The following is a 15709-nucleotide window of genomic DNA, read 5'->3' as shown; positions in this document are numbered from 1 at the left end:
ATGGAATGCAGGGCAAAGACTAACAGAGTTTTGCCAAGAAAATGCACTGGTCATAGCAAACACCCTCTTCCAACAACACAAGAGAAAACTCTACACATGGATGTCGCCAGATGGTCAACACTGAAATCAGATTGATTATATTCTTTGCAGCCAAAGATGGAGAAGCTCTATACAGTCAACAAAAACAAGACCAGGAGCCGACTGTGGCTCAGATCATAGGCACCTTATTGCCAAATTCAGACTTAAATTGAAGAAACTAGGGAAAACCACTAGACCATTCAGGTATGACCTAAATCAAATACCTTATGATTATACAGTAGAAGTGAGAAATAGATTTAAGGGACTAGATCTGATAGATAGAGTGCCAGGTGAACTATGGAATGAGGTTTGTGACATTGTACAGGAGACAGGGATCAAGACCATCCCCATGGAAAAGAAATGCAAAAAAGCAAGATGGCTGTCTGGGGAGGCCTTACAAATAGCTGTGAAAAGAAGAGAAGCAAAAAGCAAAGGAGAAAAGGAAAAATATAAGCATCTGAATGCAGAGTTCCAAAGAATAGCAAGAAGAGATAAGAAAGCCTTCCTCAGCTATCAATGCAAAGAAATAGAGGAAAAGAACAGAATGGGAAAGACTAGAGATCTCTTCAAGAAAATTAGAGACACCAAGGGAACATTTCATGCAAAGATAGGCTCGATAAAGGACAGAAATGGTATGGACTTAACAGAAGCAGAAGATATTAAGAAGAGGTGGCAAGAATACACAGAAGACCTATACAAAAAAGATCTTCATGACCTAGATAATCACAATGGTGTGATCATTCAACTAGAGCCAGACATCCTGGAATGTAAAATCAAGTGGGCCTTAGAAAGCATTACTACAAACAAAGCTAGTGGAGGTGATAGCATTCCAGTTGAGCTGTTTCAAATCCTGAAAGATAATGCTGTGAAAGTGCTGCACTCAATATGCCAGCAAATCTGGAAAACTCAGCAGTGGCCACAGGACTGGAAAAGGTCACTTTTCATTCCAATCCCAAAGAAAGGCAAGGCCAAAGAATGCTCAAACTACCACACAATTGCACTCATCTCACATGCTAGTAAAGTAATGCTCAAAATTCTCCAAGCCAGGCTTCAGCAATACATGAACTGCAAACTTCCAGATGTTCAAGCTGGTTTTAGAAAAGGCAGAGGAACCAGAGATCAAATTGTCAACATCTGCTGGATCATGGAAAAAGCAAGAGTTCCAGAAAAACATCTATTTCTGCTTTATTGACTATGCCAAAGCCTTTGACTGTGTGGATCACAATAAATTATGGGAATACCAGACCACCTGACCTGCCTCTTGAGAAATCTGTATGCAGGTCAGGAAGCAACAGTTAGAACTGGACATGGAACAATAGACTAGTTCCAAACAGAAAAAGGAGTACATCAAGGCTGTATATTGTCACCCTGCTTATTTAACTTATATGCAGAGTACATCATGAGAAATGCTGGACTGGAAGAAACACAAGCTGGAATCAAGATTGCCAGGAGAAATATCAATAACCTCAGATATGCAGATGACACCACCCTTATGGCAGAAAGTGAAGAGGAGCTACAAAGCCTCTTGATGAAAGTGAAAGAGGAGAGCAAAAAAGTTCAACATTCAGAAAACGAAGATCATGGCATCTGGTCCCATCACTTCATGGCAAATAGATGGGGAAACAGTGGAAACAGTGTCAGACTTTATTTTTGGGGGCTCCAAAATCACTGCAGGTGGTGACTGCAGCCATGAAATTAAAAGATGCTTACTCTTTGGAAGAAAAGTTATGACCAACTTAGATAGCATATTGAAAAGCAGAGACATTACTTCGCCGACTAAGCTCTGTCTAGTCAAGGCTATGGTTTTACCAGTGGTCATGTATGGATGTGAGAGTTGGACTGTCAAGAAAGCTGAGTGCCAAAGAATTGATGGTCTTGAACTGTGGTGTTGGAGAAGACTCTTGAGAGTCCCTTGGACTGCAAGGAGATCCAACCAGTCCATTCTGAAGGAGATCAGCCCTAGGATTTCTTTGGAGGGAATGATGCTGAAGCTGAAACTCCAATACTTTGGCCACCTCATGCGAAAAGTTGACTCATTGGAAAAGACTCTGATGCTGGGAGGGATTGGGGGCAGGAGAAGAAGGGGACGACCGAGGATGAGATGGCTGGATGGCATCACTGACTTAATTGACGCGAGTCTGAGTGAACTCCGGGAGTTGGTGATGGACAGGGAGGCCTGGCGTGCTGCGATTCATGGGTTCCGAAGAGTCGGACATGACTGAGCAACTGAACTGAACTGAAGTAAACAGCAGAAAATAGTAAGAGATTTAAATAGTGGAGACTCTGAGCATATCCAGTAGTCCTCTGTATTGTCTGTTACTCTCAACTTCAACAATAAGTGTGATTATAATACACACACAAGCAGGCAAGAAAAAATCCAGTTAGGATAATGAGGGTAAATTAATCACATCTTGGGAATGGTGAGGAGTTACCAGGTAATAATAATAAGAAACCTGTACTGTATGCAGGTCAAGAAGCAACAGTTAGAAGCAGAAATGGAACAATGGACTGGTTCAAAACTGGGAAAGGAGTACGTCAAGACTGTATATTGTCATCCTGTTTATTTAACTTAGAAGCAGACTCTGCATCTATATCTGCATCTGGGTGGATGAGTCACAAGCTGGAATCAAGATTTTCAAGAGAAATCAACAACCTCAGATATGCAGATGATACCACTCTAATGGCAAAAAGTAAAGAGTAACTAAAAAGCCTCTTGATAAGGGTGAAAGAGAAGAGTGCAAAAGCTGGCTTAAAAATCAACATTCAAGAAATGAATATCATGGCATCCAGTCCCATCACCTCATGGCCAGCAGATGGGGAAAAAGTGGAAACAGTGATAGATTTTCTTTTCTTAGCTCCAAAATTACTGTGGACAGTATCTGCAGCCATGAAATTAAAATACACTTGCTCCTTGGGAGAAAAGCTATGACAGACCTAGATAGCATATTAAAAAGCAGAGACAATTCTTTGCCAACAAAAGTCCACATGGTCAAAGCTATGGTTTTCCAGTAATTGTGCATGATGAGAAAGTAGGCTGAACACCAAAGAATTAATGCTTTCAGACTGTGGTGCTGGAGAAGACTCTTGAGAGTCCCTTGGACTTTAAGGAGATCCAAGCAGTAGATCCTAAAGGAAATCAACACTGAATATTCATTGGAAAGATTGATGCTGAAGCTTCAGTACTTTGGCCACCTGATGCAAAGAGCCAACTCATTGAAAAAGACCCTGATTATGGGAAAGATTGAAGGGAATAGACAAAGGGGTGGCAGAGGATAAGATGGTTAGATTGCATCACTGACTCAATGGACATGAACCTGGGCAAACTCTGGGAGATAGTGGAGGACAGAGTAGCCTGGTGTGTCATAGTCCATGAGGATGCAAAGAGTCGAACATGACTTAGCGACTGAGCAGCAACAAGAAGTAGCGGTAGGTACTTGGAACAATATATAGGAAAGGTAAGTCATGTTGGAAAACATTTGACCTGGTTGATTTACCACTAGGTCATCAGTGGTCCAGCTGACTGTAGTATTAAGCACCTTTGAAATAGCTACTTTCTTAGAACTGGTTCTTAAATCAGTGAATTGAGGTGGAGGCTTGACTGAGCAGAAGGTATGATACTCATGATCCAAAAATGTACAAACAGGCTCCTACAACAGACCCATATGGTAAACACCCACCAGAAGACAGCTCTGTGTGTGGGATCAGACATATGGAGGAAGGATTACCAGAGAATAAGAGAGAATGCTCTTCTACCCCACCATTAATCCAGGCTGAATCAACACTAGCATCTACCTGAAAATCTTCTGTCTCTATCAACTTTTGGTAAAGTCACCTAAAGAGTCTTTTTTTCTATCCATTTTCTGCTTGAAAAGTTTTTATTAATCAGTAGGGCTTCCGGTGGCTCAGCAGTAAAGAATCCACCTGTGATACAGATGACACTGGTTTGAACCTTGGGTTGAGAAGGTCTCCTGGAGAAGAGCATGGCAACCCACTCCAATATTCTTGCCCGGAGAATCCCATGAACAGAAGAGCCTGGCAGGCTATAGTCCAAAGAGTTGGACATGACTTAAGCAACTGAACACACATACACACACACACACAGTATCAGATAATAATGACAGACTCTATGAGCACTTGAGAAGCCACAGAACACACACAGAATTCCTATGAAATGTTCCTGATTTTTAAAATTTATTTAATCCAGCTAGCCACTGGTACCAAAGATTAAAAGAAGTGTAATAAACCAAAGAACTAAACTGCAAGATATGTGCATAAGCAGAAACCTGAGTGGCAAAGGTTTAGAAAACATTAAGAACATGATTAAGATATCACTGAAGTTTTATCTCACTTAGTTTCAGTTCCCAGGTGGGTTTCCTATGTGTGTATTATAACCCAGAGTCCCAGGCTTCAGATGTTTAGTTTGGCTTTGCCCTGGCTTTCCTGAAAAAAATCATCCTGCCAGCTACATAGAGTAAAATAATTTAATTGTGGGTTTTCAATAAAAGCAGATGAAATAGATTTGGGGCAATTAATTATGCACTTAATTTTAAAACTCCCAACCACTAATTTTCACTAAAAGAAAGGTGGATTCAGACTGAAATTATCCAGTTTGACTCTACCGCATGAGCAGACTGATCCTTATGGACTTTTCACCTACCCTGAGTGTGAAATACAGACTTGGTTGGTAGTGTGGAAAATAAATCCATGGCAACAAAATATGATAATTATTCTTTTTATAAGGGAAGCCTAAAAGCTCAATAAATCAAGACTGCATCTGGCTCAGCATCTAAACTGCGAAGGGGCTCTCCATGAAGATGATGAACACACCTCTGATACTAAAGAGGAGTCCAAGCATAGGACTTGACTTTGCTTTATTCCTACATTTGAGAAAAATATGACACTTTGTGTCTTTTTCTTTTTAGTCTTTCTGATTTAAGAGTGGCAAAACTAATCAGTAGATGTCTGGTAAGCATGTGTCTTTCCAAAATACGCAAATAAGTCATGACTAGACTCCAAAGAGATAGCTAGCCCTCTCCTTAAGAATAAATTTCAATCTTATTTGAGAACTGAAGTCATAGGTGAAAATAATAAGTCAATATTTATTGAACTAATACTTAAAGCGAATTCTGTATGAAATTAATGAACTTCTTCAAAGATGTGTTTGATTTACCATTATATCCAAGAAAACAAACCAGCCAAAGAATAAACCTACTTAAGAAGGCAAAAGACCTATACTTCAAAAACTATAAGATACTGATGAAATAAAATTGAGAATCATACAAATAGATGAAAAGATATACTATATTCTTAGATTGGAAGAATCAGTATTGTTCAAATGAATATACTACCTAAGGCAATCTAAAGATTCAACGCAATTCCTATCAAATTAACAATGACATTTTTCACACTACTGAAATGAAGAAAAATTAAAATTTGTATGGGAACACAAAAGACCTCAAATAGCCAAAGTATCTTGAGAAAGAAGAACAGAGCTGGAGGACCCATGCTCCCTGACTTTTGACTATGCTACAGACTATATTAAAATACTACAATAATCAAAACAGTATGGTGCTGGCATGAAAACAGACACAGAGGTCAATGGAATAGGACAGAAAGCCCAGTGATAAACTCATGCACTTATGGTCAATTAATCTATGACAAATGAGGCAAGAATATATAATCGAGAAAAGACAGTCTCTTCAATAGATCATGCTGGGAAAACTGGACAGCTACATGCAAAAGAATGAAATGAGAACATTCTCTAACACCATATACAAAAAAAAAACTCAAAATGGATTAAAGATCCCAAAACAGGGTACTATACATAAATCTCCTAGAGGAAAGGAAAGGCGGAACACTATCACAGTGGTATTTTTTGGATCTGTCTCCTGAAGTAAAGGAGATAAAAGCAAAAATAAACAAATGAGACCTAATTAAACTTAAAAGCTTCTGCCCAGCAAAAGAAACCATCAACAAAATGAAATCACAACTTACTGATTGGGAGAAAATATTGCAAATGATATTATTGATAAGTGATTAATTTCCTATTTTAACATTTGCTGATGAGATGATGGCTTTTTTCTATAAGACCAAAATGAAGTTTATCTAGAATGAACTTCTCATTCTTTAAAACCACACCATTAATAAGCAAAGTTAATTAATGGGAAAAAAAAGACATAACATAGACGTGTTAGTAGTTTCCCATGAGCTAATTGTATTAACATTTCTGAAGCCTAAAACATAGCAGGCTGTCTTAATTCAATTATGGGGTTAAAAGTTCAGTTCTTTGGAACCACACTGATATGTATGGCATGAATACAATTCATCCCTGTCATGCATGTAAAGATTTTCTCCCTGCCTTTCTTCCTTCCTCTATTCCTTCAACAGCCAGTTGCTAAGCTCTAAAAACTAGAATTTCAAAGAGCAATGAAATGTCATTTCTGCCCTTAAGAAACATACAGTAATGAGAGGAAAATAGGCAAGTGAACCAGAACTTAGAGCGTAGTGTTGTCAGTGCTCCTCAACTGCAGGATACTCAGAGTTCTGGGGAGAAAACAGCAAGACATCACTGTAAAATTGCAGGGTCATGGAAGATTTTCCAGAGGTGGTGATGCTTAAATTGAGTCTTCAAGTTAAATGGATTTAGACAGTCAGAGGAGAGAGACAGCACTGAAGACATGATTATAAAACATTTGGATAGTAATTACTTAGGCCACTTACCTTTCACCATAAGTGACACTGAGCTCATCCAGGACCCCACTGAGTTTAACCTGAAGTTCTTTTAGAACAGTACTAGCTTCAGGGTCTAACTGCAAAGAGATCATAAACAATATTACTTTGGAGTTCTGAGAAAGCATAGCTTTTATTTCTTAGAAGCATGAAGCATTTTGCTTATTATAAGGTAAACTTCAAACAATATGGCATACATATCCTTTTTTCTTTCCTTCTTTAATCTTTGAAATAAAATGCAAAATTTAGAAAATTCTAATAAAATTAAAAGTTTTTACTATGAAAAAATTGATTAAAATGCATAGCATGCATACAAAAAAGAGCTATAGAGCAAAGCCTTTGTTGGTTATAGCAGTGGGATGCAAGGCATGACAAAATATATTACAGAACATGATAATTTCATGACTTAGAAAACTGGTTATATGTTAGTTGAACATGTGTGTTGCTTGAAAACATTTTCATCTGTAATATCCCTGTAAATAAATAGAACCATTGAAAAAATTTTAAATTGCTGAAAATTAATTTTTGTACACTATGGTGTGCCTTAGTTGAAGGAGTTTTCATATTTTTTCAAGTATAGAATTAAAAGTAATAGATAAACAATTACCCTATTGCTCCAGTGTGCTTCTCTAGAGGTGATAGGCCTAACTTTTCTTCCTAGATGCCAATTTTTAACTCAGAGTTCAAGTTTCCCATTTTATTTTATATATATATTTTAAAGTTTTTCTTTTGTGTGTGGGGAGGGTAAAAATAATTAAATCAAGATGACATATTATGCTTATTCTTACAATGTAAAAGCCAAATTCTTTTTATCTTTCAGTTCTAAAATAATATTAATATTAGAAAATAACTTACACTATAAGTAAACACAAACAAGTAAAACACCAAACTGTTAATGTGGCAGAATATTTTATAATTAAAGTGATGGATGAACACAAACTTTACCAGCATTTTAGAAAATTTTATCCTTTGTTAATTATATTTTTGCAAGCTAGCTGTCAAAATAGAATGACATATAACAGATGTATTGTATCTAGTAGATAGAAATTCATGTAAAGGGAAACCTAGAATATTCTCTGAAATTTAAACCAATCTTCATTTGAGTCTTCAGAAATTCAGTTTCCTATCATTAGTACCTATAGTTCTTGCTCAAGTTGGTCTATTATTGAAGAGAGGGGCTTAGGATAAAGACAACCTTGGGGAGTAGAGCAAATGAAAGAAGGACTTACTATAAATAAGAGAACCTAAGAACACCAAATACATGTATGACACAAATCAATTTAAAACACTGGAAACTAACCCATCATCAAAAATTGTCCCTAATAGAATACACTGATCATAAATCCTACAATCCTCCAAGAAACTTTTCTAAAACTAAGAAACTATTAGGAAAAAGTATTATCTATACACTTCAGCAGCTGCGTTGCTCTATGTTATACTGACATGACTAAAAACAGAATAGAAACCAAAAATCCCATTTAACATCTGACACTTTACTGGTTATATCAAACCAATCCTTAAAGTCAATTTTCACTCAAATCTAGGTGATTTTAGCATTAGTTAGTTTCTGCCCCTTTATCAGAGCCAATGCTGTTCTTCTGGCCTGTATCATTTTCTGCTGCCGTCATTAGAGATTATTCACACGTGCATGAGCAAGCTTAACACATACAGATTTCTCTAGAAGTTGGAAACTTACAATAACCCTAAGCCTCATACTTTGAGAGTTCCACTCAGCTATAACCAGTAGCAAGGCAGTAATTCATAAAAAAATAGATATTGCCTATTTTTATCTCTGATGCTGATATGCATTTAAACACAATTAGTGTAATAAACCATATCTCCCAACCCTTAACCAAGAAAACATATGTGGATTGTTCACCCCAATCCTAGGAACCATGAAAGCTAATTATTTTTTTGAATCACATGTTTTTGCTATTATCCTAAGATCAGTTTTAGCCCAACTTCACTTGGATAAAAATGTTCACGAACAGAAAATGAGAGAAGACCTCCCAAAGAATTTTCTCCTTGGTAAATCTTGCTGAGGGGATAGGTGGTTGTTCTGCCCTCCTCCACAGAACTGCTACCTTCAATAGCATGGTTTTCTTCAGGAAATTGGGCTGCTTCTTATTTAAAGTATATATTTTGTTCTCATATTAGTTTGATATACACATTGAGTTACCTTATTCACCTGTTAATATAATGACTTCAAAGTCATACAAAAATGGTTAAATAGCTCAGTTGGGTGAAATTATCCTATTTTCCTATGAATCATTTTAGTCTATCTTAGGTATTTTGGGAATGGAAATTTCCTATCAAATAACTGGTTATTACTTGAAAATCTGAAACTGTCAAACTATAGCAATTTAAACATTGGCTGACAGTTTTCATTTCTTGAGAGAAGCATGAGTTTTTAAGTGGGTGAAGCCAGAATGCCTCTGTCATATAAACATGAAAAAAAAAAGAAAAGGTTTGATTTTAGTTAAGTATTTTGATATTTATTTAAAGCACACCAATAAACCACTAACTATAAACAGTAATTATGAGTGCAATATGTAAATTGAAGATCTTTTGTAATAATAGTGGGCATAAATATCATACTCATCTAATTATAAAACAATCTTTTGGCCAGCAAATTTACCAGTTCTTGAGTTTTTCTGCATTTGTTTGAGTTCAAATTGAGAAAACTTTCCCTACTCCTACAAACTCTCTAAATTTTATAAGAAATAATAATTTCTTATATTTATTAATTGATTATATATTGATTATTTATTGCCTAAATTCCCAATAGCACATTTTACAAATTACTGGCCACTTCGGAAAGATAAAAAGCTACCTAATTTTTTTAAAATAAATGTTTAAAACTTAACCTAGTTCCTTAAGAAATGTGACATCAAAAAATTTGCATGTTTATATATTGTCATTTATAATTATTAAAATCAAAAAGAGAAACAAAAAAAACATTTCAAGCATTCAAAAGCCACAGTTAAAATTTTCTTAAATTAGAAACTGTATTAGCAGGTGTATGTGAACACCTTGGCTGGCAACAAAATAAAATAAAATATTAAGTGACTCCATGTAAAGAGGAACATATTCCATGAAAATTTAAGAATACTGGGTCAAAATCTGAATTTATGGTACAACTTTCATAACAGATTTTATCCACTTTGAAAAGTTGGGGAATTCCAAAATTTAGGCCAGATAAAGGGCGGTTTTAAAGGTCTGATTGAACCTTAGTCATGTTTATACTGTATTTGAGTTTTCATACCACTGAGATAATTGATAGCATTGAGCTGTGGTGATATTAATGAATTCTCTGGAAGAGATAGCTAGTAGGCAAGGTATCTTTGAAGTTCTTTGTCCTCAAGGCTCACTTCCACTTTTCTTTAAAAGACAATTTACTTATCACCTTCTTTTGCAAATCTGACCCCATGTGTCACTAACCCCGGGCAGTTAGTGACTTTTGTTTGTGTACTAATTGTGTTCTGCATTTTCATTGTCTATAGGACAGTTTCCTTAACTGTCTCAAGAGAGAGATTTATAGAACTCTACCACTGAACTCTACCTGACTTAAATTTCTCTCCTGGGTATCTGTCCCTGGAAGCCTAAGAATTCACTGGGCTTTACTTTTACAGCATCAAAGAGTCTGGTCATTAGTCTTGTGGGTGTCACATCCTCTTCAAGATTTTTTTTGCAGAAAATCCTTCAGTAAATGCAAACTTCACTACGATTTGGGCAGCAAGAAGCATGAAAAAAATGCCTTCAAAGGTAATTGTGATATGCAGAGTGCTCCTTCTACTTAGATTGATGCTTTGCACTGACTTTTTAACAGAATAGTTTTGCATTTGAAATCTTTCATTCCTTAGCAACCACATGTTCTAGAGCTACCAAGGTTAGTCCTAAATTCAAATGTTTGAGTCATTGCCAGACCATGCCAGATTATATCCTGTTATTTTCTTGGTTCCAAAAATGTGGTTACCATATCCCCAATAGATTTTCTTTCCCAGGCATAAATTCTTTCCCTAAGGGACCTAACAGTATGTTAGGTGTGTTATTTCAACCTCTTGTAACAGTAATTGCTAAACCAACCATTAAGTTCTTACTAATATCAATAACCTCAGATATGCAGATGACACCACCCTTATGGCAGAAAGCGAAGAAGAACTAAAGAACCTCTTGATGAAAGTGAAAGAGGAGCTTGAAAAAGTTGGCTTAAAGCTCAACATTCAGAAAACGAAGATCATGGCATCTGGTCCCATCACTTCATGGCAAATAGATGGGGAAACAGTGGAAACAGTGTCGGACTTTATTTTTGGGGGCTCCAAAATCACTGCAGATGGTGATTGCAACCATGGAATTAAAAGACTCTTACACCTTGGAGAAGGAAATGTCAACCCACTCCAGTATTCTTGCCTGGAGAATCCCATGTATGGAGGAGCCTCGAGGGCTACAGTCCACGGGGTTGCAAAGAGTCAGACACGACTGAGTGACTTCTTCACTTTCACTTCACTTTATTCCTTGGAAGGTAAGTTATGACCAACCTAGATAGCATATTGAAAAGCAGAGACATTACTTTGCCAACAAAGGTCCATCTAGTCAAGACTATGGTTTTTCCAGTGGTCATGTATGGATGTGAGAGTTAGACTCTGAAGAAAGTTGAGTGCTGAAGAATTGATGCTTTTGAACTGTGGTGTTGGAGAAGACTCTTGAGAGTCCCTTGGACTGCAAGGAGATCCAACCAGTCCATCCTAAAGGAGATCAATCCTGGGTGTTCATTGGAAGGACTGATGCTGATGCTGAAACTCCAATACTTTGGCCAGCTCATGTGAAGAGTTGACTCATTGGAAAAGACACTGATGCTGGGAGGGATTGGGGACAGGAGCAGGGGACGACAGAGGATGAGATGGCTGGATGGTATCACCGACTCGATGGACAAGAGTTTGACTTAACTCTGGGAGTTGGTGATGGACAGGGAGGCCTGGTGTGCTGTGATTCATGGGGTCTCAAAGAGTCGGACACGACTGAGCGACTGAACTGATACTGATACTGAAAGATACAATTAGTGGGTTTGAAAGGGTCTTTAGTGGAAATTTTATTCCTTTTCCACAGTGTTTATTACTATGTCATTTCCTTTCTCTTTTCTACAAGCTGCTAAACTGCCCTTTCTCATGTTCAGCTCATCAGCATTAGGGTTCTATTATTTGCTCATTGAAAGAAATGTAGGCCCTTATCTTTACAGTGTTCAAAATCTGGTCATTAGTCTTGTGGGTGTCATACCCTTGTCAAGATTTTTTTTGCAGAAAATCCTTCAGTAAATGTGAACTTCATCACTATTTCTATAAAAAAAAGGAAATGTAGAATGTTATTCAACTTGTGTTTTTTGCATTTTGTTTCCATCAAATATCCTGGTCTATCTTAAGTTCTTCCATTATTATTTTTATTACTCCAATATATAAATCATACTTAAATAGCATTTATACTAACATAAAATGTAAACAAATATTAGAAGAAAAGCCCAACTTATTTGTAACTACTTTTTCATTGACATCTAGCTAGTATCTTTTTCTTTTCTTGACCTTCAAACTGCACAACATAAGTGTAAAATTAATTCTCTTTTTGTCTCTTAAATATTTATTAATCCTTTATAGTGTGGTTTTGGCTCTGGATACTCCACTGAAATATTCACATATCACCAATGATCTCTTAATCGCTAAGACCAGTGACTTTATTTATTCTATTCAGACTACATTCACACTGTTGTTTACTCTCTCTTTCAACCTCTTTATTTCCTTGCTTCTCCAGAGACTACCTTCTAGATTTCCTATTTTTCTGCCTATTTGTCTATCTCTTTGGTTGACTTCTCTTCTGTATATTCATTATATATTAATGTCTTCAATTTTTCCTTCCTAGTCCTCTTTTTTCCACTCTATATTCCCTTCTTAAGCCATCACATTTATGCCTATGATTTCAACTCCCATCTCTATGCTAATGATCTCCAAACCATCACCAACAGCTGTAACAGGATGCCTGAGCATATTCTCTCATATTAACCTTTTCCACTTTGGTGACCTCAAGCTCAACCTATCAAAAAGAGAACTTGTTACCTGCCCAACCTTAGTTTCTCTCTCTTCTTATTGCCTCTGATTTGATTGATAGCATACAATCGTTTAAGGCAGAATTTTGAGAGCCATCTTTGACTCTTCTCTGCTTTCTTTCTTCCCTATTTACTTGAATATCAAATATGACTGATAACGTTTATGAAATGTTTTCTCCACCTGTCCTATCCTCTTCATTTTCTGATGCAGAAATGTTCTCATCCAAGCTATGTTGCAATCATCTCCAGGTTGTGTTTTCTGTTTTCTCACTTCTATTCCATCCTCCTAACTGTTCCTAGAGTTGTTTTAATAAAGCCAAAATCTGATCATGGCACCTGCTGACCCCTCTACTGACCTTCAACCAGGCAAGTGCTTCAGGGAATTTCTTACAGCCTTATCTGGACTCTTGCTATTTCTTTTATTTTGAAAATATCACTTTTCTCCAGTCCTTCTACTTGACCAGAATTTATCCATCCTAAAGTAGCTAGGTCAACTGAAAATAGATGATTGAGAAATTAGTGAAAATTCCCTAGTGAATTCAGCAGGAAATTACTCTCCTTGAAATGCTCTAAATCACTTTCTAGAGCTATAGCATTTGGCATGGATACTATGGTATGTTGTAAGAAATAAAGAACACATGGTTCTCTCCATTGTAAAAAAAAAATTATGCCCGAGATCTACCAATGCAACTCTGTCTTTACTTTCTTTTCTTTTTTTATTCCTCATATGAGAGAACCTCCCCAAGAACTTATAAGATTGTTTTCAGAAATAGACTATGACATTTTTGTGCCATTCAGATGTGAATGAACTGTTATGCTAGAGGTGTCAATTATATAAATTCATGCTCCTAACTTCTTGCTTTCAAAAAGTGGCAGAACATCAGTAGCTGTCTCACATCCTAATTAAGGAGAATATGCAGTAAAACCAACTGTCACTGTTTCAAACCAACTAAATATCTTTGAGATACGTTAAGTTAGGTTCTTCAGACTAAACAACTGAAGGGAAAAAATGCCTCATCTTGTATAGTTCATTCAATACAGTTTTGAGTTAGTGACTATATGGCAAGTTGTTGTTTTTTTCTATTTCTATTTCTCTGAACTTTTAAAAATACCTTCAAGCCTTATATGAGAGACATGACATTCTTTTCTTTAAAACTTTTTTCCCTTCACCTACGATACATACAATAACCTTATACTCTATGGATTGCTAACAAGGTTTTTTCCCTTATAATTACAGATTGTTAGACTAGAATGGACCTCCAGTTCATCTCCTTATAGTCCAGTTACTTCCTTCTTACGGATGGGGATAATCAAGGTCCAGATGACGCGTCATTCCCTTGACACATTTGGAGGCAACGGGAGGATGAGAAAGCGATCTAAGAAGCTATATTCTTTTAAGAAATTCTCTGACTGTGGTCATTAAAAAGACAAAGAAGCATGATAACTTGACTGGGAAGGAATATGGGGCTTATTAGCTCTACCTACTGGCTGACTATGAATCAGGACAGAGTAGGGATGTCAGGAATAGAAGAAATGAGACACAAACTATATGTTCAGATATTTTTATGTAAAAACTGTTTGCCCTGTCTCACTCCATCTTTGCCTTACAGTTGTTCACATTATTGAATCTCGCCACTGTTCAGCAGAGTGAATAGAGTCTGTTCAATCAACTGAACTGATGACCTGTCAGAGTCAGCAGAATGCCATTCTGCCAAGTAGAAGAGGGACAATTGGCTGGATTAGAGAAGTAAAGTTTTACTAAGTTTCTGCATTGATTTATGGCTCGTTAATGCAGTCATAAACAATTGCAAGGGATCCACAATAAGACAATAAAATAGGTCTATTATAGAAAATGGCTGTTGAAGTAAAACTCTGTTTCTTTCCCTTCTGGCTCTGGCTTGAATTCTCTCCCCTGAAGTTTTCTTAAAGTTCAGAGGAAGTTCAGTTAAAAAGATGCTCAGTAGCATGGGGGTGACCCTGTGCTGTCTGGAGAATGAGTTGGGAAATGAGGTTAACAAGAAGAACCTGCTTGGGTCTGGATTTTATTTTGACATGGATCTTCCACCCAGAAGCCTCTCAGCCTCCAAGAGAGCACCTTTCCTTAATATTGCCAGCTTAGCAGTTAGCTGAACTTTACGGAGTGGTAGTGCTAGAATCAATCATATTTATTAAATCGCCTCAATGTGATTTGCCCTTTTGGCACTCATTATTCTCTTAGTTTTCTATTAATTCCAATGTATTAACTCTAATTGCAGAGTGGTTAGGAGGAGAAAGAAACCAGGTAATATCTTCAGGCTGCCAAAATAAAGGGCTAGCACTTAAAATTCAAGTTTTCCATTCTTGAAGCTAGAAGTATCTGCTTACTTTTACTGAATTCAGCCAAATACATCTCACCTTTGAGTTTTATTTACACAATAATAAGCTAGGTTGAGTTGATTCTTTGAATTACTGTGGGATAAGATGTCACAATTATAACTCTCCCTTGAAACACATATTTGCAAGTTTAGAAATGGGGATTCCCCTAATAAACCTTATCTTTTTAGTTGTTCTGACTTCCCTAATAAACTCAAAGTGTTCTGAGGGTGGGGGTCTACATTTTATTAATTATTGTACCTCTGTAGTCTAGTAAAAATATACAGCTCATAATAGGTGTTCAGCAAATCAATAATTTGATGAATGAATTAATGAAGGAGTATATTTTTCTTCATGTTCAGCAAGCTCTTATCTCTATTTTTCTCGAAGCAGTCGGCCCCAAGGTTAAGTGGTTCAGGCAGAACAAGAGACATTTGTCTTCTAAGAATCCCTTTCACT

General features: G+C 36.7%; 1 protein-coding gene across 1 annotated transcript in view; it reads right to left on the bottom strand.

Annotated features, from left to right (window-relative positions):
• The window catches only part of UNC13C (unc-13 homolog C), a 692819-nt gene that overhangs the window by 90313 nt on the left and 586797 nt on the right, over positions 1-15709 (bottom strand). The window contains exon 26 of the mRNA XM_040226553.1: positions 6799-6887. Within this exon, the coding sequence (XP_040082487.1) occupies positions 6799-6887 (89 nt within the window). The remainder of the gene's footprint in view (positions 1-6798; positions 6888-15709) is intronic.

This window comes from Oryx dammah, unplaced genomic scaffold (genome assembly GCF_014754425.2).
Source record: "Oryx dammah isolate SB20612 unplaced genomic scaffold, SCBI_Odam_1.1 HiC_scaffold_26, whole genome shotgun sequence".
NCBI classification, from domain to species: Eukaryota; Metazoa; Chordata; class Mammalia; order Artiodactyla; family Bovidae; genus Oryx; species Oryx dammah.
The sequence above is the reverse complement of the archived record's forward strand: the minus strand, read 5'-3'. Positions and strand labels throughout refer to the sequence as shown.